This window comes from Platalea leucorodia (genome assembly GCF_965183815.1).
Source record: "Platalea leucorodia genome assembly, chromosome: 7".
NCBI lineage: Eukaryota > Metazoa > Chordata > Aves > Pelecaniformes > Threskiornithidae > Platalea > Platalea leucorodia.
In genome coordinates this window covers 57,865,748-57,893,066 of record NC_138829.1, presented here as the reverse complement: position 1 = coordinate 57,893,066, position 27,319 = coordinate 57,865,748, and the positions used below count along the sequence as shown (strand labels likewise).

The 27,319-nt window shown below is 37.3% G+C and overlaps 1 protein-coding gene across 1 annotated transcript in view; it reads right to left on the bottom strand.

Annotated features, from left to right (window-relative positions):
• Positions 1-268: 268 nt before the first annotated feature.
• USH1C (USH1 protein network component harmonin) overlaps positions 269-27,319 on the bottom strand; it is a gene marked incomplete at both ends in the record, with an annotated part of 49,973 nt that continues 22,922 nt past the window's right edge. Inside the window, 8 exons of the mRNA XM_082316787.1 lie at positions 269-368; positions 1,396-1,451; positions 2,165-2,274; positions 3,717-3,816; positions 3,964-4,017; positions 4,327-4,368; positions 22,795-22,871; positions 25,575-25,699. Of these exons, the coding sequence (XP_082172913.1) occupies positions 269-368; positions 1,396-1,451; positions 2,165-2,274; positions 3,717-3,816; positions 3,964-4,017; positions 4,327-4,368; positions 22,795-22,871; positions 25,575-25,699 (664 nt within the window). The remainder of the gene's footprint in view (positions 369-1,395; positions 1,452-2,164; positions 2,275-3,716; positions 3,817-3,963; positions 4,018-4,326; positions 4,369-22,794; positions 22,872-25,574; positions 25,700-27,319) is intronic.

Below are 27,319 nucleotides of genomic sequence, written 5' to 3'. Positions count from 1 at the left end.
CAGGGCCTATTTATTTCATAGTCTGGCAAATGATAAACCAATTCTGCAGAGGACCTCTAAGGGACATTATGAAATAGAAACTAAATACTTATATTTTAACAGGACAGGCATGGCAAAAGCCCAAAGAACACTCCAGCATGCCAGGAACAAAAGCAAGTGTGGCATGCAATGCACAGGCAGGCACATGCTGAAAAAATAACGCAGCCTCACGATGGACAGTCATGTTAACCCAGGTCTGGCTATTCACCATGAGGGAACACTGCAGTGGCTACAGCTGCAGGAGATACCCTTGTCTGTACACAGGTGCACTGCCTTCAAAAACCTTTCTGTGTGTGTTGGGACTGACTGTTGATGAGGGAATAGTAGGGCTAAATATACAGGATACGAAAACAAGAATAACAGTGACAGTTACTTCCTTGTTTGTTAGTTTATGCACAGGTATTAAAAACAATTTTACAGCAATCTTCAGTTGGTGTTAGCCAGTAAAACTCTACTGATTTACAGCAACTAGTACTCTAGTATTCTACATAGAACAAGAGTCCGGGTTAACAGCGACTACGAAACTTTCCTCTGGCATTTTACTTGGTAGAAAGGATATCTTCAAATCTTTTCCTTCAGTCAAGCTAGAAAACATTTGTCTTGCTTTTGAAACTTTTGTCCAAAGTAAAGCAAGTTTTATCAACTTGATACCTCTATCACACTTTAAGACGTGGATTCTTCTGTTTCACACCTATGCTGATTATCTTTAAAAAAAGGACTCTGAATGTCACAAATTGCCAAGACAGCCAAATCACTTAGCTCTTTTGAAAATTTTACACTTAGGTTGGCTTAGACAAGGACAGCAACTGCAATCTAATTAAAAACAAAAAACAAAAAACAACCAAAAAAAACCCAAAACACAATTAAATGTCTGGTTGTGATGAAGAATGCTTATAGGCATTTTCTCCCCCAAATTATGATCCATGGGACCACAGTAAGTGATCCAGACTGAAGTAAGCAATTTCTAAAAAAAAACAAAAAAAACCAAAAAAAACCAAAAAAAAACCACCCAAAAAAACCCCCCAAAACACCCCACCACAAAAAAAACAACCAAAACCCAAAACAAACACCAAAAAGCCCCCTCAAAACCCCCCAAAATTCTCAAACTTTAAACCAAAACTATGGGTATGTAGTCACATAAAACCAATCCTGAGAATCACCATTTTGAAAAGTCTGGGAACCACTGCTGTAATGCATGATAGCTACTTATGGCTACTTAGCAACCATGTGATGCAGAAGGTTATGTAGTCCACAAGAAGTAAATACTTGAAATATGTCTGATACAAGAAAAGCAAACTGGACAGGCTATTGTTACTAGCCTTTTAATCCCCAGAGAAAAAAAGCTTACGCACTTACATTTCATCATCATATTCCTTTGGAGGTGATGCTGCAATGACTAAGTCAATCCAATCCTGAAAAAGAAATGGACAAGCAAACATGTGCTGCTAAATATTGCTTTTAGAAATGGTTAGTGGACCACCATGGAATATCAGATAGAGAATCAGGAAGGCAATCTATTCCTGGAAAACCACAGGGAGCAGCAGAAAGATCCCTATTAAAGACTTCTACAGGAAGACCATTTCAAGATTGAGCTGTTTGATTTGTACCCTGAAATTAAAGAAAAAGCTACTGGTGTTGCAACAAGCTTTTAAAAATCATTATTCTAAGAATCATCCTGTATTTGGTCGTCTTAGCAATTAATACAGTTCTTGAGGAGAAAACACTCACTGTAGCTGAAGTGCAGTGTTACTTGTACATTAAGAAATCAAAGATAAGGTATTATCATAAAATTCCAATCAGCTTGCAAGTCATTTTCTCATTTTCAATATCAAAGAGATTCTACAGATAAATGTACTATAAACACTCAGAATGTAATGTGTTTAAATACCAATCTTGACATGTGGCTAAATGCCGGGTACTTTCACAGTAAGTTACATGCATGATTTTCAGAGATGCTATATATCAATATCTTCTGCAGATTTCAGCTGACTTTGGTAGTACACAGCATACCTGTTCCTTTTGATGTTTGCAGCCTTATTTTTGTTGATGTGACAATGTCATGAAAGAAAAGCATACCTCATATGAGCATTGGAGGTAGAATGAAAAAGTACTCCAGGTTACTTACCCCACCCATGTTCCAAGCTTTTGCTAGAGTTGCCTGTGCTTCTGCCAGCCTGCTGTCAATTAATATCTTGCCATTTACGGCTAATATTTCATCGCCTTTCACTATGCCTCCTGGTGAAAAGACCAATATGGTATACATACACATGAGCAAAAAAATTCTGTGAGTTTTCTGTCCCATATTTATGCAGTACTGAGTATAATGAAGAGTGTCTTCACTAGATGTGAAGGCTTACACGAAAAATTGAGATAAAGTTTGCTACAGGCAAACGCAAAAGGAATTTTTAGGCATGGAAAAGCCACACTAATCTCTTATTGATCATGACCAGTAAGAAACTACTTCAATAAGATTTTTCCGTAGTAGTTGTCTGCCTGTCTGGGTAATCCGTCTATACAGCTTACAAATTGTGGTTGATTGTAGGCTGTTACTACTATGAAAATGGCAGCATTACTTAAATACCTGAAGGTGTAAGTAGCATTTGTCAAAGGTTTGCAGGACTGTCATTCCTTTGCCGGAGCATGTGTAATGTTTAGTCCTTAGAACTGATTTTGACTTGCTAATCTGGAACGAAGCACAATCAGCTAACTGGGACTGGATTCGAACCGGGGAAAACACAGATGGTAAGGGGACGGCCTTAGCTATAGGAGAGCCTCACAACAGTGAAGAGTCAAAGAGAAGCAGAGTACTTGAGAGATCGAGTGGCTGAGATGTTTTCACAGCAAGAGTGACTTGAACTTAGATGCTGGTTGGGACAAGGTCAGCAAAGACAACATAAGGAGACATTGTCCTGTCTGCCTACCTGGTCATCACAAGGATTCTCAAGGAAAGGATGAGAGATACTGGCCACCAGGAGCAAAGCCTGGATGTGTTGGTATGCATGTTCTTGTGCCTTCCAGAGAGCTAAGCTATTAGCTAGAAGGCTCTGGCCTTTAGTGGGATTTTGGGAGTAAAGCCAGGTGTTTTACAAAAGAAATTACTATTGAAAGTAGCATTAAGAACAGAACTAAGCAGTGTAGTGTAGCCATGATCTAGTAATTGCTTTGCACATGGAAGTACTACAAATGTCATGGCTGGGAAATTGTGAAATAATAGAGACCATACTCTGCTTTCCTCAATTAACAGAATACCCGAGAGAATCAGGTGTTGGTCTGCATTTGGTTTTGTTTTGGTTGGTTGGCGTATATATATACACATATATATATATATACACATATATACATATATCTCAGACTGGAAAAAGGGGAGTCATTAAGAGAACAGCTCTACATTTTGAGGCAACGTTATTGAAAATTCTGTTACAACAAAAATACAGCAGCAGTGACCATTTCTTCTTAAACAGTACTTATAAAATTTACATAATTATTAATTTAAGCAGCACCCTTCAAACCATGAGCCTCTCTCTGAGCTGCCCTTAGAGCCGAGACAGAACTTTGCTGCCTTGGGCAATCTAAGTGTGCCTCACAGTACTAGGGATAGCTATGAAGTCAGCCAACAACTCTCAGCCAGCGTAAGGAGCCACTTTGCAGCAGCACTCCAATTCACCTTTGTTACTCACCATGTTTGTCTGCAGCACCACCCTCATAGATGGCAGACACGACTATCTTTCCAACTGGAGAATCAATTCCTCCCTCAACTGCAAGGTCTAATGATCCTTCCTATTAAAAAAGAGTTTTAGTTCAGAAAAGGCTGTTAATTTTTGCCATCAACAGGAGCTTAATCTTTCTTTCTTCCCAGTAAATGGGACTGTACATGAAATGCTTACATGAACCCTTTAAATATCAATCAAATAATATAGTATTTACCTTTTTAATTCGTAATAGCCGTACATCTTTTCCCATAATCTGCTCTGGGGTAAACTATGAAAAGATATAACGATTAGTCATTTCCACCTTGGAAACACAAAACAATTAGGCTGATCTATGTAGTTTATGGGAGAAAAGGGACCTTCCCCTCCTCCAAAATAGTGTTAGAGGAAGATCAGAACACCAGATCATCTTTTCCTGTAAGAAAGCTCCCTTTCAACATGACTAGAAAAGACAAATACACAAGCACCAGCAAACTAAGGAGCAAGAATCTTACCCCCTCCCAGCCCTCAAAATCAAGGATGTGTTTTTTCCAGTGTATTTCATATTAAGCAGTGAGACATATTTGAATTCTCTCCTTACCATTGAATACGGATCAAAATCTTCCAAATATTTCTGGAAGCCCTAAGAATAAAACAATACTTAATTGTAAAACACCAGGCTCATGCACACACTTAACACACAAACTCCCATTTTATTTATTAGTGAGAGAACATATGTAAGCTATGAAAAAAGACAGTAAAGGAAGAAAAGCACAGAAAGGTAGCAAATAGTCTGTCCTGACAGTCAGAAGACATTTCAAAACCTTATGACAGACCAGCAGTTTGAACTGGTCATACTAAGGACCAATTTTGAGGAATGGTTTACCACTCTATCAGCTCCACAGTTCCTCTCTACACCTCACAGAACAGAAACAAAACTTGAAAGCATCATGGGCAGGTATGTTCTGCCACAGCCTTCTGAGCAACCTTTCTTGGGACTATCACCATCTTGGGCACTATCTAACACAGGCAGAAGTGACAGGCTTCAATTCACCTGTCAGCAACACTACGCTACAGCGTCTGGGTTTTAGGACCCTCTTCCAAGCCCCCTTCTCTCCTCCTTTCCATGGATTTTCAGGGAGTTTGCTCCATACCACAGGTGAATGCAGGACAAAACCCGATTTTGTTTTCATATGATTCTGTGGAGAACTTAAAAGTTTTGGGCAGGGAGCATCTGAAATGGGGAAGATAATATTGCAGTTAGGTAGACAAAGTTTTAAGCTTTGAGAGGACCCACACCTTCTTAAACTTTCGAAACCTAGTGCTTTACCCTTGTCAGACCAACACTGCAGGGAAAAAGCAGAACCTTCTCTGCAAAGATGAGAGTTCCTGAGTCAGCAATCGAGAATCAACAGTGTTTGGGTGGTGGTTTCTTGAGGAGGATTAGGAGTTACTAGGTGAGACTGTATGGGCGATGCTGGAGATTTATAAAACCTCTGCACTCATCCTGCACGTTAAAGTAAGGACTTCAGGACTTAACAGAAATCTTTACTGAGGCACCTAAATGCTGTATCATTCTTGTGGCTTCAAGCTGCAATAACTTGGGAATGTGGAAACAATGCAGAACCACACAACCCTTTGCTGACGCAGAAGGCAAGCCAATAGCTGACGCAGGCCAGCAGTTCAGTACGTGATCAGGCTTGATATATTCATTACTGCCCTCTTTTCTACTGGATCCATGTGATTACAAAGCCTATTCCACTCTCAGACTCAGCTAAGCCTTTTTCCACTTGTAAATCAAATGCACAGTTTAAGGTTCTACTGGTATCTTTAAGGGCTGGCTGTTAAATGACAAAGTTGCAGCAGAAAACGCTAATGCCTCCTTCTGTTATCATCTTTATCATCTCTCTCAGTTGCCTGTATAATTTTGACATGACTATGAATGATCCTCTGGGTTCAGATCTTATCCCTACCACCGGTGCCTCTGACAAAGTCAGTGAGCGCTACTACACAAGCCTGCATTAGCAGACCCTCAAATGTACAACAGCGCTGCCCAATTGTCTAAGCACAGTTGCACGGCCCGGGCAACAGTGGTGCCGATGACTCTTGTGTGGACTGACAGTCATTACACACAGGCATACTAAATGGTACAGTGTGAACCCTGGCTTTCCTGCAGGCTGCCTCTCTTCACCTTTTCCCTCAGATCAGAAGACCAACTTAAGCAAATCATGTCCTCGTTCCCTGTTTCTTCTGAGACAGAAGAAGCATTTGCAAGGGTTGAAGCATGACTTTTGTCTTCCCAGGCTCCAGAGAGCTAAATCTTCAGGACACAACTGCAGAACTTTTGCTTATGCAACAAGTGGGGTTTTTTCCATAGGGAAACAGGTATTAAAAGCATCTTTTGGGAATAGGAACATGAATGACCTTATTTAGCATTTAAATTAGTATGGGTTGCATTACATTTGTTAACTGCTAACTTTGAGGAACTAAATAAATGGGAATTTGATCACAGACTTCATCGAGGGTAGAATTTCATCTTGGGGGGAAAAAAAAAAATCATTCATTAATTTACAAAGTGCATTAATATTATGAATAGTTTTACTAAAACTGTAAAAGAAACATTTTACAATGATAGCTACCTAAACAACTAATAGTTTGAATAGCTGAATTTGTATTGACCTTTGGAATCACAGCTGAAGTAGACATCTATGGTCTTGGAGCAAGCAACTTAGAGGAAAGAACTCCAATCTCAGGCAAGTCACTAATTCATTATGTAATCTAACGGAAGTCATTGAACTCTTTGTCCCAGGTCACCTTCATGAAAAACAGATGCTGCCCTTGAAGAAAGTTTTCATGGGAAAATAATTTTTCAACAGGAAAAAAAACCCACAACAAAAAAGCCTGCAAGCAATGAAATTACATGATCTGAATCCAATAATGTACAAATACAGCTACGATACAATGAAGACATCCACTGAACTGTAATAAGTCTTCCCAGAAATGGGCATCACAAATTCAGAGAACAGTGAGTGCACTATATATCCAAGCAGGGACTAATGAACCAAGCAACACCAAATGGAAACCACAGTGCTAAGCCTACCCTCCCACTACTCAGGACATCTCAGGTAAAAGAGTTAAGACCATTCTAATCCTTTCTTGACTTACAATAACATTCATAGGACTGAATATAAGTAGAATCTGGAACATGAAAATGTTTGATTGCACCGAAAAAACTATCTGTCTGGACTTCTAGATGAAAGGTGAAATTACTACTTAGAAAAACAAAGAAAACCCAACCAAACCACAAGCACCTAAGCCAATGGTACTGCTCACTGAAGTTGCTAGCATCAATAGTCAATAGCAATTGAGGCCTGACTGAAATAAACAAAAAAGAAGAACTAAAAGAGAAACCTGTGACCAGATCTAAGAAATTTTTCCAAAAACACACATTTACTGAGAACACAACTGTTATATATACACAACATACTAAAATTCAATGGCAACTGAACAATCTCAAAGTTTGATTTATCTCAGTCAAATCAGTCTTCCCTTCTAGATCTAGATTGAAACTGATCAAAAGAAGAAAAAAAATCATTATTAACCTTAATGGTTTACCATTCAAAAGATCACACTGTGAGCTCACAACTGTGCACTAACATTTTCATATAACATGGCAATGCATCTAACTTTGTTTTTTTGCACAGAAACCGGCACATTTAACAGCAGCAGAGAAGTTAAGCACAAAGTTCACTTCTTCAAGGAACCATCTATTGAACCACCAGTCAACCAAAGAGGAAGAGATGAAAACTTCATCACTATGACAGAGGAAAGCAATAAAAGTAGCAACAGAACAGAAAACCCCTACACAATAGAGAAAGGCAATACAAATAAGTTCTTTCTGTCACCAGTTCCTCTGATTTCCGACCAATAACTATGTTATGATAATAGCTCTATTTGTTAAACTAGGAAAATATTTTATTACTGAAAGCATTGCAACTGGAGACTAAAAGAAACAAGAAAACCTTAGGGAAAAAAAAGTTGCCAGTATCAGATCAGTTATCAGTGTTCAACTATCTTAAAGATTGCACTAACCATATAAGTAGTCACAGATGGTTCAACCTGAAGGATTTACTATCCTCTCATTCATCATCTGTCTAGACTAGCAGGAGCCACAGGCACACACTGAAAGTTTACAAAGACTAGCAGTTTTCATGCACTAGGGCTGTCTCGCATCCTCTGTTTTAGAAACTGACAACAGGACTAGAAAGGAAAGTTTTAAATCTATCAGCAGTCAAAACAAGAAGTACCACACAAAACATGGAAAATGTTATTTTACTTGTTTTTTGTTAGATCTAAATGATGAATTGTAAACCACCATCCTTTTAAACATCTCTTGTGGCTGCAAAAGAAAGAAAATTGCCAAACCAGATATTAACTTTTTGCTGTAAATAAATATCACCTACTCACAAATAATCTCACTGATTTTTTTGCTCTTCTAGGGACTGAATCACACATGCACGTGTTAGTGCTTGTTCCCTATACCATTTCAAAATGAGAGAACACACAGAGTGAAATAGTACTGAATATAAGGAGGAAAGAATTCTAGAGAAACTACATAAATAATGCACATTTCCGTACCATGAGATTTCTTAAAAATATTTTCAGTGACTCCTTTTATCCGTAATTTCTACAGAACAGTGCTGGGGTCGTCTCTTCATGATTTTTGAAAAAATAATTGAAAAAAACATGGACAAAATGCCAGACAACTGATTTCCAAAATATTGAAAAGTCATCATAAACATATGTTATACATTTAAGATTTGCTCTTCTAGCAGGGAATATCCTATACTGAAAGGTGAATTCCATTATTAAGTTCCTCATGAAGTTGAGAAGCTGAAAGAAAAGATATGCGTATTTGGGCTCATCCTGAAAGAAGCAATTATTAAATACCAATTACTAGTACAGCTTCGTTCTACATAAAGAAAAATTCCTCCTGAATTTAATTGACTTATTTCTGAGTGGTCTTGCTTCAATTTGGATATCTACAAGTAATGTCACAATATTGATTAATCACTGCTGGATTTTATTGTGTTGGGCTTCAATGATTTTAATCCTATATTGATTCTGTTTTTCTTTTGCTTCCAGTGCATTAACAAAATGGTACACTATAGTTTGGAATCACTTAAAATACAGAACCTCTTATTACGTTACAAAAAATTTCAAAAATAAAATGGGCTAAAAAAAAAAAGTTATACAAAACACTCCTCACACCTCTCCAGCCACCACTCAAAACCCTGCATCAAATCAGGTAACGAATTTGAGTCTTCTAAAACAAGAACAACTTTCTACAGACTAAACTATAGTATTTACATTTCAAAACTCAATTTGCTTTGAAACAAATGACTTTCACTACTGATTCTATCAGTGTCCTATAGTCATACCATTACTTGGAAAAATATATCTATTCATGAGTTAATGAAAGATTTGTGTTCTGCGTTTAACTAATGCAAAGACTGAGTTTTTGTCTTGAAGGACTTTTGGGCAAGTCTGCCAAGATTTTCCACAAAACTCTTCAGTCCCTCTTTAGTCACATGGGGGGGGTGGGGTGGAATTCCTTTTCAACACAGATGGTTTTGGTATAGCTATGGGCAATAACTGAAATTTCCAATCATCGCATGTCTTACCACACAGTATCTAAGCACCTGTCTGAGGTCCCTCGAACTGCAGTCCTGCAGAATCAGGCTTCAAATCTTGCAAATTAGAGGAAAGCTTAAATATTAATTCCTCCTTTCAGAAATGCTGCATCCAACCCCAAAAGACTGAGGAAGGAAAAATCTTTAGTAGCAGCAAGTGCATCAAAGCCTTTTAAATCACACAACAGGATGTTTGTGATAGTTGGGAGAGCAGAAACTAATGTTCGTGTTGGTTTTGCTTCTCTGAAAACCCCACCACTAAATCATAACAATCCTTTCCTGTTCTCCGAGCCAAAATTTAATTAGTTTTGCCATGAGTGTATTCCAATTCACTCTAGTACAGCTGAGACAAACAGTTCATACCGATTTTGACCCAGAGCAGCCATCGGCATTCAAGGCTACACTCCAGGTTTTATCGTCACCCATCATTTCCCTGCATGTTCCCTAGTGAGAACAATTTCATCTTCATGAACTGTTAAAAGACCTGGGAATTCTGACCTGAATTCAGTTAATATGAAAACTTAAGTCACAACAGAGACTTCACAGGTTCCTATCTGGCCCAACAACCTTCCAGATAACAAGAATGTTTTACCCGTACTTGCATGTTTATTTTATTCTTATGTTCATGCTTTTCATCTTCATTACTAGTGAACTGCTTGAGTATAGGCTCACTTGATTAGCTGTTTGAATCAAGTAAATCCATCAAGATCAGTTTTTAGAGTTTGGTACTCAGGACAGCTAAATTCATATAAAAACGAGGCAGAAGAAATTACGTGCATTATGTCATATTAAGACATAAAGACTGGAGTTCTATAAGGTGTGTGAAATCTAGCAAGACAAGAAATAGGGTAGCAAAAGATACTTTGCCTTTGGTGATACTTCTCTTTGCTAAAAGAAGCTGAACCAGTCCCGTATAACTAAGGACTGTCATTGCATCCCCCCCAACAAACAAAACCCATTCCCTTCTGCATGAAATCAAATTATAGTTCTTATACATTTCTGGAGACAGGCAGGTACCTTCTTGTCTGTTTTGTTACACGTCGGCCTTTTCATTTTTTAAACTAATAGAAGTAGCCTCCCTCTTTACTTTGGTATCCATGCAAGTCTTATCCATGCAAGTCACCCACTACTGTGACTTCACTGCAGCCAGGACGAATACTCTTTACTGCATTGTCATAAAAGGAAGTAAGAGGTAACAGGTCTACAAAAACAATTTATAGACTGATGTTTCTCTCAAAGTCCTATCAGAATATTGCTCCCACTGAAATTGTGATCTTCCAACTAATATAAGGCAGTTTGGGAATGAAGATGATGGACATCTGGAACATTTTAGCAGACTCGTGATTTGGAAAACGTGCACGCATGCATGCACGCACGCACAACAAATCATAAGAAATTCCCCTATGGAGGTGGATCTTATTGCCAATTTCTCAAACTAATTGTAAGCCACCAGTAACAAAAAACACAAGGAATATTTTCAATTTGTACCAAGACCGTCTGATCACACATAAGGGTATTATCAATTTTGCAAACTAGTTTATATTTGCACACCAGGCATTTATTTTCAAGAGCTAGATTATATTAACTGAAGATTATGATTTTACTCTGTTCATTCTTCCCCTAAGGAATTTCAAATTGCTTAGAGATGCTGAATTACTGAACAGAATCAAAATAAAAGCTCCAAAGCTCCAATGCATACAACTGAAGGAAATACCTACATTGGAGGGATTTGAATTTATTTTTAGTTCGTGTACCTGCCTTCTCTTGAGAAACTTATAAAAACTACTTTCATTTATCATTTCAATCCATTTATAATATAGAAGTTTCGAGAGAACTATGTCTGTGGGAAAACTGGTTGCTAAGTATCACTAAAATTTGTTCAAACTGTAACTGGGAAAATAAAGGAACAAGAGTATCTAAATTATTAAAGCAGAAAATGACAAAAAAAATCCATCCCACTTTAAGGAAAGACAGCTAGGAATACTGTGCCCATCATTTATTGTCAGATATAGCATAAGCTTGTAATTAAATAAACAAAATGCAAGTGTGATGTATTTTCCTTCACTTCAAAAGCTGACCTGTTGCAATACACTGCCTTGCTCATATAAACGTACATATACACACATGTCCACACAGAGGCATATAACAGATGCACAACTCTAACTGTAACAGCATAAGTCATGATGATCCTTGAGAATAAATACTACTAATTGGTCCATCAGCTATCTTGGATGAATTTTCAGGGCTGTCATTTGGGCATTAACACCTGTCAGAGCACTCTATCTTTTTTTTTTTTTTAATTTTCCCCCCACAGTAAGCCTTGACTCACCTTCCCTCATATACCACAATTCCCAAAGATGCTACATGGTTGGTCCTAAAGTATTTAGCCTAAGGGGTTTTTTCTGCATTTACATTTGATATGGAAACGGAAAAGAAATACGAAAAATAATCTGATTGTGAGTCAACTTAGAGTACCGCTGCATGACCAGTATACTGGACTCTAAGATATAACAATAACTCATCGTTTCATTTCCAGAGAAAAAAAGTTCATATATCTACATTTCAAGTATGTTCATGACTATTTACAAAGGAAAAATACAGTGTAATTAATTTTTAGTATTTCATTTCTGACAAAGGAATTCAGAATTTACAAAAATACAAACCATCCTGTGAATAAATGAAAAATAAGATCTACAGAGTCTAAGGCTCTACACTGCTCTGGAATTATGCACCCCAGTACAAATACTGTAACTAAGAGTGACTTTTAGATCGGGGGGGGGGGGGGGGGGGGGGGGGGAAGGAAAAATACTCGTTTTTTACTTACCATTAGTGACCATTTGAAAATCTACATGAATTTTAGTTAGCAGAAAACAAGAAAGCATTGATTCTTTGAGGACAAGGCAACAACAAATCCCACAGTACTGTAGCACTCAGAAAGAGAACGTTAAAAGGCTTACCAGGGCCTCTGATTTGATTGTTGGCCTGACCATAAAGCTTGGGTCAGGATGCAGCATGACTGGTTTAGAGACTATTGGTACCCCTGGATGTCGTTGGGTAGGTGGACTTGGCGCAAGTTGCTATGGGGTTAATTTAAGAAAATTACAATTCACAACGTAATTTGTGCAAATCCATCATGTCACCAAGATGCCTCAATACAAATAGTTTGTGGTAATGAATTTAATGACACTAATACAACAGAGGGCTTACAGAATTATTTTAAGACTTACAAAGTTCACAAGCCAAAACGTAATTTCTCTTGCATCCAAATTGTAGCTTTTTCCCTTAAACTCTGACTTCACCAGCAAGATTATGGAAAAAAATCTCATCCCTGCTTTTAGCATTTATCCCATAAAGGCAATGAACTGAATGAGAAACTACAGGAAAAAAAAAAATAATGCTAAAGTTGAGTGTAAGAACATAGTGAACCTGGAATGAGATTTTAACTAATCTATGGCTAAATAGATCTTTTAAGATGAAATTTACCAGGACTGCGGCAATCAGTTTTCCATAAATAATTTCAAGTTAACTTATCCTGACTTAAGAGCGAGGGTTACTTATGCTAATTACCTACCCTTGACTCTACAAAGTACAGATATCCAGAGGCATCTGAGACCTAATCATCCAGCACATACTAACCCGATCGTACACTTCTTACTCCGTTAAAACTCCCACTGACGTCAAGCATAGTTTTATTCAAGAAAAGAGTTCAAAACTGAGCCCTGTGGGTTTAGTTTCTGACTTAACCCCAGCAACTCTCAGCACACTCTTGTCACTGTTTCTCATAGGAAATGTGATGTATTCCAGATATCATTCATATAGTACAAGCTGTATCCTCTGAAATCATTTGAATTGCTTCCAGCAAATTGGTTAAGCCACGTTTGTTTTTTTTTAAATAGGGGAATTTTGGGGGTGTTTTTTGTTTGTTTGTCATTTTTGTGTGTGTGGTTTTTTTTTTTTTCCCTCCTTCCTTTTTAAAAATAATTTAAGAAAAAAAGTTTTGGAACCAAATCTTTTAAAGTCCTTCTTGATATCCCTCAATTAATGTTCTTCCACACCACAAAATGTATTGTTCACAGATATCAACTTGTTAAAGCTGCACTAGAACTGGATGATTTCTCCCGGAGTGGCACAATTTAGAGACACACTTTTCTAGAGTGCCTCAGAATGGGGAAACCCGACATCCGGCCATCCTGAATCAAAATCAGTGCAAAGAGTTATCAAACAAATGTTGGTTCTTCTGAGAAGAAAGCTTGCTTCTTAGCACTCATTATGTTTAAAATACAGTTTGGTCCTAGCTCCTTTCGTCTGTCTTGACAGTAGAACAAAGTATATGGTCCATGACATACAGAACATGCAAACATGGACCATATGTTGCTGAAGCATTGAAATACGAAGTCCTCAGATCATTAGGAGCCACTTCCACTACCTGGTATTAGTTATCTTGTAACACAGCAATGGATCCATGCACATGAATGCAAGTGCTGAATTTTAAATAAATTAGCCATGCAGAGTCAAACCTTTGACATTTGCTTGACAGTAGAATTACATAGGAAGTTCATAAAACTACAGTTATTATTAACAGTACATGACATACCAGTGGATTGCTTGACACAGAAGATACTTTGCCAACGTGGGAGGTGTTTCTTACAACCTAAACAGTAACAGACTTAGTACTGGGTCCATATAAAGTATATAGCTAATAATAACTTAGAGAAACAGACCAATTTGTATCAGATATTTTAATAGTTAGTTGTCAAGAGTGTATTTGACAGGATTTCATTCCTTTTGCCAGGTATTTGTTCAAGCTGAATTTGAAGTTAAACCATCTGGGCAAAAAAACCTAGCAACATAAAGAAGATTTACCAGTTTGAGTAATATTAGAAAAGTAAGCTTATGGGACAACAACAGTTGTCTTATTTTTGGCTTTAGCAGGCATAAACACAAGATCTTTTATCACTGAAGTCAAATAAATGCACTGCTTCTGCTTATCTGTGGTATTAAAAACTGACTTTTTAAAAAGCAACAAGGATAAATTGTCCAGCTTCCGATTTTTCTTCCATGTCTGAAACCACATCAGGAATACTGGGTTATCTACTTATAAACAAAGCAGCTTTGGCTCAGTATTAATACTTTACTAAGAGCTTAGTTCTTTCCTCATATACACTAATTATATTCAGTGAAAACTGGCTTATTTTTGAAGGCTAGGTTATTTGTTGTTGTTGTTGCCTGACATTTTTCTTTAATTATTAACCTCTTTTCTCTAACATATCTAGCAGTGAAAAACTGTCAGAAACATATATTGGAATATATGGGTTTGGGGTCAGATCCAGTATGGCAGTTCCTATATTACTTCTTTTATCTGAATATTTTCTGTTAGCATTGGGAGAATGTATTTCTCCTCTGAACACTAGTATTTTGTACACTTGTGTCATTTCACATAATTTTTATTTTGCAAATAACTTGGAAAATCTGTTATCCATAAAAACATCTGACATCTCCATTTCAGTGCATCTAGCATACTCTTGGCACTTCAAACATGTAAACCACATAGATCAAGCACTATCAGAAGTCTACTTCAGTTTATAAGAAGAGATTCATAGTTTACATTAGGGCAATTATTCACATAGAAATAATCTGCCAGTTTCCCCTGATTAATTTGCATATCCTTCCCCACCCCAACCAAAATCATGCAAAAGCAAAGCCCAGTATTTGTAAGTAAACATGCAAAAAAAGTAAAAACCAATAATGCAGCCAGACAATCCATGCAGAAAATGGTGTAGGAAAGAAGTGACTGTAGGGGATCCTCTTCTGCTCTTTGAAACAAGTAAGAATCTTTTGCCATAAAAACGAATACATGAATCCCACTACAGTGCTTAGCAAAGGGAATTATGATGAAACAGCTGCCATTTCTCTCCGAAAGTGAGATCTGGCACAAGATTTCTTATATTTGATCTTCTTTTGGACTGAGATTGTAATAAGGAGAAAGTCAGAATATTTTCTCATAGAAATTCCTAACCCCTGTGCGTCCAAACAAATGTAAACCTGATTACCAACTCTCATTCATTTAAAAGTATTTTACTGGTAATTTATATGGTGTTGATGTTTTAGAAGTTTGAGCTTCTTATTTTATGCTAATTTTCTTTGTCCACTCTTCTCATTTAACAAAGCAATTTGATGACATATTTAAAAGACTTCCACAAGTCATTTTCACTACACAGATATTTTTCTCAAATTTAACTGAGTTAAATCCGCCACCTGCCATTGCTTTTTTTTTTTATCTTTAAACACTCAAGTCCAAATTGTCTTTTTAACTGACACATTCTGCCTAAGATGCCTGCATGTGGTAGGGTTACAATGTACATAGGGAGGAGAGAGCAAAACCCTCTCGACTTAAATTTAAAAAAAAAAAAAAAAAAACCAAAAAAAACCCCCACCTATCTCTGGACTGCACTCACTACTATGAAACCATCTCATTCCTTCTTTCAACATTGCATATGGCACATGGGTAGATCCAGTGGACAAAGCAGGTGATAGAGCAGGGGAGGGAAGGCAGGCAGTGGAATGGTAGAGGCACATGCATTCAAACAGATCATGAGGTCACCTGGGAAGCTGGTGTTACTGCCAGGGCTGGACCTCTTGAAAGTGGAACATTTGATGTAGGAAGTGGATGAGCTGATGGTGCTGGAGTAACAGTGGGTGGTGGTGGCGGAGGTGGCACCACACATTGTTTAGGTTTGTCAACTTCATCTAAGTTTATATCATCAAGATCTGTGGTATGAAGCTGAAGGCCACCAGCAAAACGCCGCATTGACGTGGCAGAAGGAGAAGTGGAAGGTCGTCCACTTGCCAGCTATGTGCAACAGAACAGAAATCTGCCTTAACAGTTCATCTGCCTGCAACAGCTCTGAAGAAATTAATGGCAAATGCTAGAACATCACTCAGCCTAACTGCTCCTGCACAGGAAGCTATTGGCTTCTCCCATGCAGAATATAAGCAAACTTTTTCTCTGAAAGCCTTTTTAAAAGCACTCCCTAGGATTCCAGTTTAAAAAGAAGAAAACTGGAGTGCTGTGACAGTAGCCTTAGGTGTTGCAGCAGGGGCGGAGAACAAAAAAAAAAAAAAAAAAACAACCAAAAAAACCCCCACCAAACAAACAAAAAAACCAAACCCAAACCCAAAAAACCCTGCATGGAGTCTTCAGAAGGTAAAATCATAGGACAAATCACAGATTACACAACTCTTGCCTCTCTAGGTCTTATGAAGAGAAAGCAAGAATTGCTCCTTGCAAAGATGATTATATAAAAGGAAAGTAATCAAAGACAGGTCCTGAAATTCCATGCCATTAAAAAAGGGAAAGGGGCTGAAGTCTGGTGTGAACGTAACCAGACATTAATACAAGAGGGGAAAGTAAGCTTAAGCAGCTATCAAAACTAAAAGTTTAGGGTGCTATGAAATTCAGATCCTCAGGAGGTTCTGGACTTTCTAATTTCTGTTAATCAACACCAGATGCATTGCGGGGCTAACAAACTCCAGAGTTTGAACATAATGAGCACCACACCAAAAAAAGAAGTTTGTGTGCATGAAGAAGGATTCTACATATGCTGTTAGAGTTGCTAACATTTCCTTTATCGGTATCCAACTGAAATATTTAAGAAAATCCAGTTGATACTCTCTCACTTTGCTATTTTGTAGACTCAGCTGAGGAAATATTAGAGATATGAGCTGTCCTACAGACACATGCATCTTAGTCTAATATGACAATACTTCCCTCAAGCGGGTATCTCTGTTGACATTCTTTGGGATCTCCTTATCTGCCATACTCACCTGTTGGTACTAAAAAAAATAGGTATTTCTTTGGCAGAGGTCAAGAGATCTTGACTGCTCTTGTACCCAAGTAGCAGTTCAAGCCTGTAGTACCTGAATATCGTTCAGCCGCATTTATCCCTCAGAAGCATTCTGGTTTTGTGTTTTACATGAATTTAACTGCTTGGGTAGTTTTGTAGAAGAATTGTAATAGAATATTTATATATAATGTAATAGAAGAATTGACTGAGAAAATACAACACAGAGTGCTTGTCTGAAATCTGGGTAGAGCTCTGGAAATACAACAGTGATTTTAATCTATAATGTTCCTCTTACTTCACAAAGTAAGGGGGACAAAGATCTAGCAGAACACAGGCAGCCAAATGCAGGTAGTGAGAGAAAACTCAGTATAATCATTCCACTGTCCCAGAGACCTACACTGAACAGCCACATGGATCTGAGCCTGAGGCCAGGAAGAACAGAAGACTGGCTGCCTTTTTCAGAGCTGCTCCACATTGACCTGAAGGAAACTCATGCGAGAGTGTTCCCCAAGGGTCCCCTTTGTGGTTGCAATTTCTCGGGGATCACGGGGGAGTTCAGCAGATTGCAGTGTTCCTCTTGAAAGCAGCTGTGCTTGGAAGAGAGCCAGAGCAGCAGGATGGTGGGAAAGCCTCACTCCACATCTAGAACCATCAGGCTCCAAGGCACAATCACTATCTGTGACTCCCTTCATTTAAGGGGACTATTTAAAACACAAAACTGAACCCTATTCTTTGGGAGTTTTTTATCTTTTTGTCATTTTCTTAACCTGTAGCTTTATTCCATGCAATACAAAGAAGCATCCAAGAGCTCATCATCAATGATGTTCTTATTTGCACAGGATACTAAAAAATATGGCTGGGTATGCTAGTCTCAGTTTTACTATTGGTAGCACATCCCACCTAGCCCAAACAGCTCACGAGCCAATAAAATTGTTAATTTTGTGGTGATAATATATTTAAAAAGGACAAAAATAAAACCAGTTCATTAAAATAATAACAAAAAAACCTGTAAAATACAGGAACAACAAATGCTACAGATTGTAATTCATCAGTTACTGACATTTTTCCCCCTCTTAGAACGAAGACTGAGAGGGAAAGATGAATACAGATTTTTCTCTGGTAAAAACCTGTTGCTTTTAGGAGACAACTAGTGGGTTATTTAAAGACCATGCACTATATGGAGAAGCCAGAATTTTACCTCAGGAGACTCATTCTCCACAGAGGAAATCTGTTCTAACCGTGTCTGACAAAGTCTTTCCACCCAGTGCTGCACCTTTTCTGATTCTTCCAGGTCTTCTCGTTCTGTCTCAGATACCTTAACCATAACATCAGTGCATGAAAAAAGGTTATAGGTATAGTTACAAGTATGTTTCAAAAGTATGAAATGCCATTTAAATTAGTTTTAAAACTAATTATGCTTTCCAGAGTGATTTCTTATTTTGCCATCTTTCATTAAATTCATCACTAAACATGGACACTCATTAACTGCAGAGGTATCCTCATTTGGGCAAAAAAACTGACTGTAGAAACAAGCAAACTTGGGAACAGAGTTTTGCAGTGCAATGGAAATTTTTTTAAACTTCACTATCTTTGACATAATTAAACAAGTGTCCTGCTAAGATAATTCCACTGAAGATTCAGCTCATTTTCTCTCAATATGATTTTGCACTTGATAGGAAAACACAACATACCTCTTGCACAAGACGATTTATTTTCAGTTGTTTTTCTTTCTCCAACATTCCTTCTTTCTCTTTGGCAAGTCTTTGCTCAAACTCCATTTCCTTTTTATTCTTCTTCTGTTCACACAGACTGTCACTTTTTGACTTCTTTTGCTCTTTCCCTTTCTGGGAAGTTTTGGTGGTTTTGTTTTTCTTTCTTTTTTTTTTTTTTTTTTTTTTTTTTTTAGTTAAACAGATTTTTACACTACATCACAAACTTCAAGCTCAGTACATGAGTGCCTGCCTTGAAAATTTAGTTACAGTCGGTGCAAGTATGGAGATGATATTTTAAAAGAAAATCTAAGGTCCATTTCCCCAGCAATTTGCAGGAAATTATACCTTATTAGAAGGGCCTGTGCACATTAACATAAATAGGACAAGATTGGACAGTTCAACTTTTTTTGCTCTTCTGCAAAGTTACAACATTAGGGCACAAAGGCCCACTACAAAACTTTGAATATTCAAACACTTTAGGTTAGGTCTTGATTTGCCATCTCTCTGTTCTGGCATTTTTATATAAATACAAGACTGACTGCTTTCAGGTGACAGGTGCTCATGTATAGGTAGCTGTGAATATTCTACACATAAAACATCTTCATGCATATGACCTAAAACCAGCATCGCATACCTTGATACAACTGAAATAATCAATTACAAAGGAAAGGCTTAGATCAGTGCAGAAACTGAATTGCTCCCAGGAAAGAATACTGCATCAAAAGACCAAGTGACTCCTACGAGCACTGGATAAAAGCTACTCACGTGAGTGAACTAATACAGCATAAAACAACTCTAAAATTTTACATGTGGAATGCAACCAAACGGGAAAACTACATAGTCTTTTTGGAGCCTGTTCCTTTTGTCTTCAAAATATACCCTGCTCCTTATTTCTACTTCAACGATGTCACATTTCTGCTGCCCTCTCCCGTGTGTACTAGTAAGGCCTACTTCATATTCGAAAGCCCATGTTCTCCTTTTATTCATCAAAAAGTAAGAAGGAGGAGCAGCTGGCCATTTATTGTCAATTACTGCTACTGCTCAGAGAGGCTAAGCTTCAGTTTTGAGTGTGCTCTGCTCATTATCATCAGCTACTGACTTTTCATGGTGGTTTTGGGAATTCAAAGCATGAACATGCTTCACCTTACATAGCATTATTTGTCTTACTTCCACTTTTTACATATAATATTGATAATAAAGCCTTGGAAGGCCTTATTTTCCCTGGCAGCTACAAAAGTCAATTCTCCCAGTCAAGTAGTGAATTGGAACTTCGTACTGCTGAGTTCAGTGGGATGTTGTCTATTGCTTCATGGGGGGGTGGGGGGGGACAGGACGGACACCAAAACCAAACAATAATGTGAGGAGACAAAAATTTTAAAAAGTTTAAGTAAAAAAAAAAAAATCTAGGTTTTCATACTAATGTTTTAGCATAAACAGAATTCTGTTAGCATGTTTTATTCACGACTAATTAGTTTGTACCTTAATAACAATTGCTGACATTATCCTCTAATAAATTAGAAGATACATTTAGTACTGTCTACTAAATGTAACATCTGGCAGGTCAACCTGCTAGGTATCAACATCTGAAAAATTACTGAATTTAAAGGCACACTAAACAGTACACATGCTGAAGTGTTCCAGAATATGAACATGTATCAGACAATCTTAGCTGCATTCACTGCATTCAGCTACAACAGGATGAGTCATCCTTTCCATTAATTTTCCCCATGGATTCAGTTTACTTCCTATTAAAGACATTTTTAGTACAGAGTGAAATTTTGGTTTTAAAACAAAACAAAAGCAATTAGCAATTTGGAGTAGGATGAAAATTCATCACTTCCAGATTTAAAAATATTTCTACAAGAAAAATATTAAAAATACATCTTTTCAAGTTCCTAGTCCACACTGTGTAGCAGAGTTCAACAGGAACTGGGTAAGATCTTCATTACTATATGAAAAGTTATTTGGAGGCTCTCTAAACTATCTTTGTCAGCAGCAATACAGAAGATGACCTATTTGTGTGAAGAGACTGAGTTTTCATAACATGCATTTACGCTTTTCAGATAGAAATCCTAACTGTACTGGCTTTCACACAAGTTACAGATCCATGATGATTTACAGTCACTAGCAGTAGAAAGTGGTATCAGAGTGTACCATTACTTCCTATTCTCGATCAAGGAGAAGAGGCATTGCCTGTCCACACAGAAGGTTAGAGTAATAGGCCAAAACGGTGACACAAATACTTCACCTGTCAGATACAATCCTGACCTCCTCAGAAACCTTGAGTTCTCAGGAGATAGACATATGAACTCTTCTTGACACTTCTACCCCAGTTAATTACTGTCAGCCATCAGAAAAAAACCAAACCAAAACAAGAACAAAAAACCAAACAAACCAAAACACACAACACAACCACAAAACCCCTATAATATGGCTAATATACATTGAAAGAAATAAAGAGAATAAAGCAACAGCAGGAATAAAGTATTATTTGAAACACTAATAATTTGAAATTGCAATACTTTAGCAACAACTCTACAGCTATAAAAGTATTCTATCAAGCTCAAAGGTTTTCAATTGGTTTTGCTCATTCTGTGTGATGTACACGCTTAAAAGCCTTTTGCCTTCAGCACTCCTCTTACTGGGAGATATGCAAAGGTATAACTGGGAACTGCATTCTTAGTTCCCATTGAATTTTTGTCTCTGTACTTTTTCTTTTTTATACATTATTCTGAGGACTTTTGGAGAACGTAAAGACACGCACTGCCCACCTGTACTGAACACCTGCAAAATATTGACATACACTTCCCACTGCAGCTGGCAGGACTTGAAAAGTCCAAAGTATTCAAAAGGACAAACTCCAAGGCAGAGGCATCCTGAATGCATCTTAATTTGTGCCCAAATTAAAAGAAGAAGCATTTGACTATGAAGAACGTCTAGTAATAACAGAGAAAAAAGAATTAGAATTGAAATGCACAGCAAATTCACACATCAAACTTTGTACCTTGCGGATTGTGGGAAATTTTCCTTCATACCGATAAAACCATCCAAAAGCTACAAAAAGGTAAAGGAGAAGTTGTTTTTTGAAGAAAAGTCAAGGACTGGTTCAGATTCAGATCAATCCATGCTGATACATGTAACTGATGAAAATTTATTTGAAGGCGCAACACCAAAAGTTTGATATTACATGACAAGTTCTTAGACGACTTCTTGATCAACTGTGCTAGTACATTTAGTCACAAGTTACCTGTATTTTACTGATACACATTTTATGTTAAGTAAAGCAAATGCAACAAGTAATCTTCAGACAGAACCATACAGCCACATGCATTGCCAAGATTTCTATGGTCACAGTCCTACTTTTCACTAGTTTTAACAAGCTTTCTTAAAATGAAACAGGTATTCAAATTCATTCAAACTCGTGGCAGAACACAGTGGTGGTTGAGGAGACAAGAAAAGCGCCATTTCCTAGGATAAAATATTTTGAGCCAAGTGCATAAATATTAAAAAAACACATTGCAAGTAAAAACATACAAAAGAATTCATTACCATAATTTTATACAAGAAACACTGGTAACACACACACCTCTCAATACAATCCACCTTTCTGTAGGAGTGACAGATTTTGTATTTCTATCAAGGTATCTTTAGAAAGCAATGACAGCAACAGTGTCATAACCTTTCATCATTTACCAAAGGACCAGACATATTGTCCTAGCAAAACCAAACGATCGGTTCAGTGTCAAGACTGACTGTCAGGAGGAAGGGAAACACAGGAAGAATCTGAATCAGGATAGGAAGTTAAGGCTGAGCAGCAAACCTGTTTGTCCTGCTTCATGATCACTTCATCCATGTCATCTGTTTCAAGCTGGTCATGTGCAACTCCCTTTAAATCTACTAGAGAAACAAAGGAGGAAAGGAGTGAGGAGACAGAAATGATAGTCTAACTGGAGGTTCCCATGAAATGAAAAAGAGATCAGCAATGTGTGACTAGAATTTTCCAGGAAATAAAAAGAAGTTAGCAACGGGATATTTTTCCACATAATTGAAAAAAATTAACTCCTACTTAAATCAACTCAATTTCCAACCCCCTTCAACCCTGAAGAAGGGTTAGAATCTGCATATTGTCTGCTCTGCTATGAAGGGAAGCCTGCAGAGGTAGGTGAGTTTTCCTGTGACTAAACCATCAGCAGTTCCGGGATATCTGGCTTGAAAAAGAAATATCAGCTTTCTACTGTGCTGTCACCGGGGTAAATGCTATACAGAGAAAACACTGTCCTGAAGAATCAGAAAACTAAATGGCTAAAAGATGGCTGCAGAAGAAATATTTCCCCATCTCAGCTTCTCATCCATGAAAAGTTAAGTGACTTCCCCAAAATCGCACAACAAATAACGTAATCAGGTTCGGAACCAACCCAGCTCTCCGTTAAGTTATGCAATACCTGCTCCACAAGCACTTTCCACTTTTTCCTTTGTCTAATACGATATTTAGTGCACTCTCTACATGCTATCTGTAGGTCCCAACTTAGCTTCTTAACTGCAAATTAAGCTCCAAGCATCTTAAATTCTTTTTGACAACTCAGTCAGACTTACACTTCAGGGCAATTCTTCATGGCAAAGTTGCAGTGTACAAACAGTACCTCCTCAGTGTCTCAGGTAATTCTGAAGCAGACTGCCCAGTGATACCAAATAAATTTTCAGGCTGTGCAGACTACAGCCTGTTTGTGAAAGATTTGCTGCAATGGATGAAAAGAGGAAAAAGACAGGAAAAAGACAGGAAAAAGTAGAACAGGTGACAAAGAAGAGAGAGATTCAGTAAGGGAAATGATAGTAGGAAGGGAATAGGAAAAAGAAGCGGTAAGGAAAATGCATTTCAAAGTCTACAGGTAATCCACATTTGAAAAAGCAGGAATTTTTCTTCCACTCTGACAGATGCTCTATTTAAGATATTAACAGATCTGCTACTACATACAGCACCTCATGGACAGATGCCCGAATTTTGCAAATTGTTAGAAGTGTGCCTAGCTTTCTCACAATTACGTCACTAGGAATTGATTCAGAAGTTCTGGTTGCATGCTTTTAATTAGTACATGCTTACAGGCTTTGCTACCCAAGTTCTTAGCATACAAGATTATTTTTGCAACTGTTGTAAACATCATTATGCCATCATCATTTCATTTTTAAGATAGTTGTCAAAAGAGCATGAACTGAAGAAAGTGATATGCAGAAAAATGATGTGGTAAATACTTTAGGCTGAGAAGGAATAAATTATATGTGAAAGGCATGCTGGCAAGAAACAGATTTGTCAAAAGATCTAGGAAAAACACTTACAAAAAGTTGCTAATTCTTAAGAATCTTTGATTTTTTTTCTTTTTTGTCCAGTGTCTTACTGTTTTGCAACAATGGCTTCTGTTGCATTTTTTTAATCACATTCGATATATTAAATTGTTTACTCAATTAAGTTGTTTACTCCTCCTCATGGAAGAGAAGCAAGGGAGCTTCAAGACATGCCTACAGCCCCCAAAGACTGCCAAAGTAAGAGAGGACCAAGGTGATCGGGAAGAGATGAGGGAAAAGATCTCTAGAGTTTCATGAAACTTAAACATTGAATTCATTTCCTCCAAGCCAAAAGCAGGGATTCCATATGTATCTTTTCTAGTTAGAAGCAAGCAGACAAAAATACTCAAGACCCTAATCTCCACACTAATGTAGAGTAAGGGAGAAGAAAAAAGGTAACAACAGTACAAAGTACATTTGTTCACTCCAAATGAGACTGCAAATCTAGTACTAGCTTTCTGTCTTCAAATGCTCCACCTCCCAAGATCTCTTCTCAAATATAAAAATGATGTTAAATTATTTGCTGATATGATTAATGCAGAAAGCTCAAAGCTAATTCCAAATGAAGGAACAAAACCAAACGCTTGTCTCCCCTTCTTCACAGTTTCATTTTCAAAAGTAACAAAACCCTGTAACAAAACCCCCGTAAAACCTAAAATATTACTTATAAGTAATATTTATTTACATTATATATTTATATTTATTACTTATTATATTATTATAAGTAATATTTTCTCCACTGAGATAAAAGCACTCATAAGTATATAACTTAGCATTTGAATATCTGCTTATCCACATGGACATAAAAACATAACCACGTATCATATAAAAAACCTCAGCACTACTTCCATTTGGACACATAGTGGAAATCAGCACAATCCACTGATGCAAGAACTGCTCTGTGAAAAGGTTGACAAGCAAAACACTGAACAGAAACAAGATGGAAAGCAATGCACCAAAACCCCAAGCTAAAGAGGTTGATACTTCAGACAATTTCTTAATGAGCTTTATTTTTTTTTCTTTTTCCTGCTGCTGCTGCTAGTTAAAAACCATGGATGTTTGAGTGGATGTAGATTTTGTGAGCTAGATACCTGTTAAATAAGAGCTATTAAATTAATCTATCGTATGCTTCCAGCCTTCTGAAAATAACCAAGTTATAGCTGGCTTGGCTTGGACACAAACTGGTGATATATTCCATAGAGCTCAGTGATGTGTCTGAAACAAATACTTGCCCTAGGAAGCAGCTTGAAATCCATTACTTACTTTTGTGTTTGGAACGAGGGGGAGAGTGCACGTCTGCAGTTACAGTTTTTAGAGATTTGGGAGGTTCTTTAGGACCCCAGTCTTCTTCCCACTCCTTTTTAAATTTCTCTTCCTCTGCTGTTATCCTATAGGAAAAAAAAAAGAATGCAGCCAGGAATTCTGAGCATAAAAACAGCAGCATCAATATAAATTCATTGCAATTTAGTGTTCAGTATGTTTGGTTTTTTCTCTTTAATATAAAGCATAATAAACTGCCCCTTCCCCTAAACCAAATTCCTTTCATCAATCTCAGTTTTGTTTACTAAGCTACTAAGATAATTTGTAAAATATAATGTAACTGAGTAAAATATTCTTATTTAATATTGAGACTTCTAAGGCTAGTTATATAAACACCTGCACAGATATTAAGCCTGGAGTGATACACTACAATACTGATTGTCACTTTAACTGAAGCCAAAAACCATCTCTCGCCTAATAATTTTTCATTTTTAGAACTGGCAAGTATCTATTAGAAAAATAGTCAGTTTTAACTAAAATAGTAATTGACGAACATCTACCACATGTCTAAATCAGACGTTATAATGGTAAATTATACCTAAAACCTGTGTGTCTTATTTCTATATCTTATCTTCATTTTGATGATTGCTTCCTAAACATATAGTCCTAGGCTACACTAAAAGCAACTCTTCTCAAAAAGAACTAAATACTGATGAGACAGAAACCACATTAAATTCAGCATTTGGGGGGGTGGGAGGTGGAAATTGTCACACTCAGGACAAAGGATCTCATAAAACAAGGAAATTACCTAGAAGGTATCTAGAAAGGCACCATGATCAAAAAGGACATTTTGAAGGAAAATTCAGCAAATCCCAAGTAGGTCACAAGAGAACAGCCATATAACCTAATAGCTTGTACCTTCATATATGGTGCCTTTAAGTGATCCAAGATCTATTCTTGGCTGTAGCCCGTCTTGAACTGATAAACTGATATATGGTGCCAAAATTTACCAGGTCTTAGATATATATGATGCTATTTATACTTGGATTATCTTTTGCATCTCTAAATTAGCTAAAGTAAATTTTAAAAATATCCACATGTGGTCAAATCACTATTAAATCTGCAGCTGAGGTCAGTATTTAAATTTGGAGGCATAGTCAATAGCAGAGAACACTGGACAGAATGTTTAGATTTGTTATTACATTTAATTTTAATTAAAAAAAAGTGGATGACAGTGTAACTTATACCGAGTTAAGGACCTCTGTCACATAGGCACATTTGACATTTTTTCCTAAAACGGAAATGTGGGATACTAATAAAGGGCACAGTGAATTTATACAAGGAATTCCTGCAGAAAGGATTTTTAAAATGGAGCGAAGGATCATCCTCACAAACTGTTAATACAGGAAAGCATTATATTCTAGTGAAACTGTCCATCTGCAATTACTTATTAAATCTAAGCTTTACAATATGTAAGTTCCTATACTACCATCCTCCCTCCCCTACACCAAGGAAACTGAGGCTGCCTTAGCCGGTTTGGGTTGTAATATGAAAAAACATAACAAGTGCCTGAGCAGCACTTGGAAGTTACACAAGGAAGTCCCTTCTGCACCTCACAGATTCAGAAATCCCTGCACTTTTTCCATCAGAGAATTTTAGCTAATATAGGTACATGAAACAGGACTTAAGTAAATGAATATGAATTAAAAACTGTTTAAGACGTCAAAGGTGCAAAGCTGAATACTCCA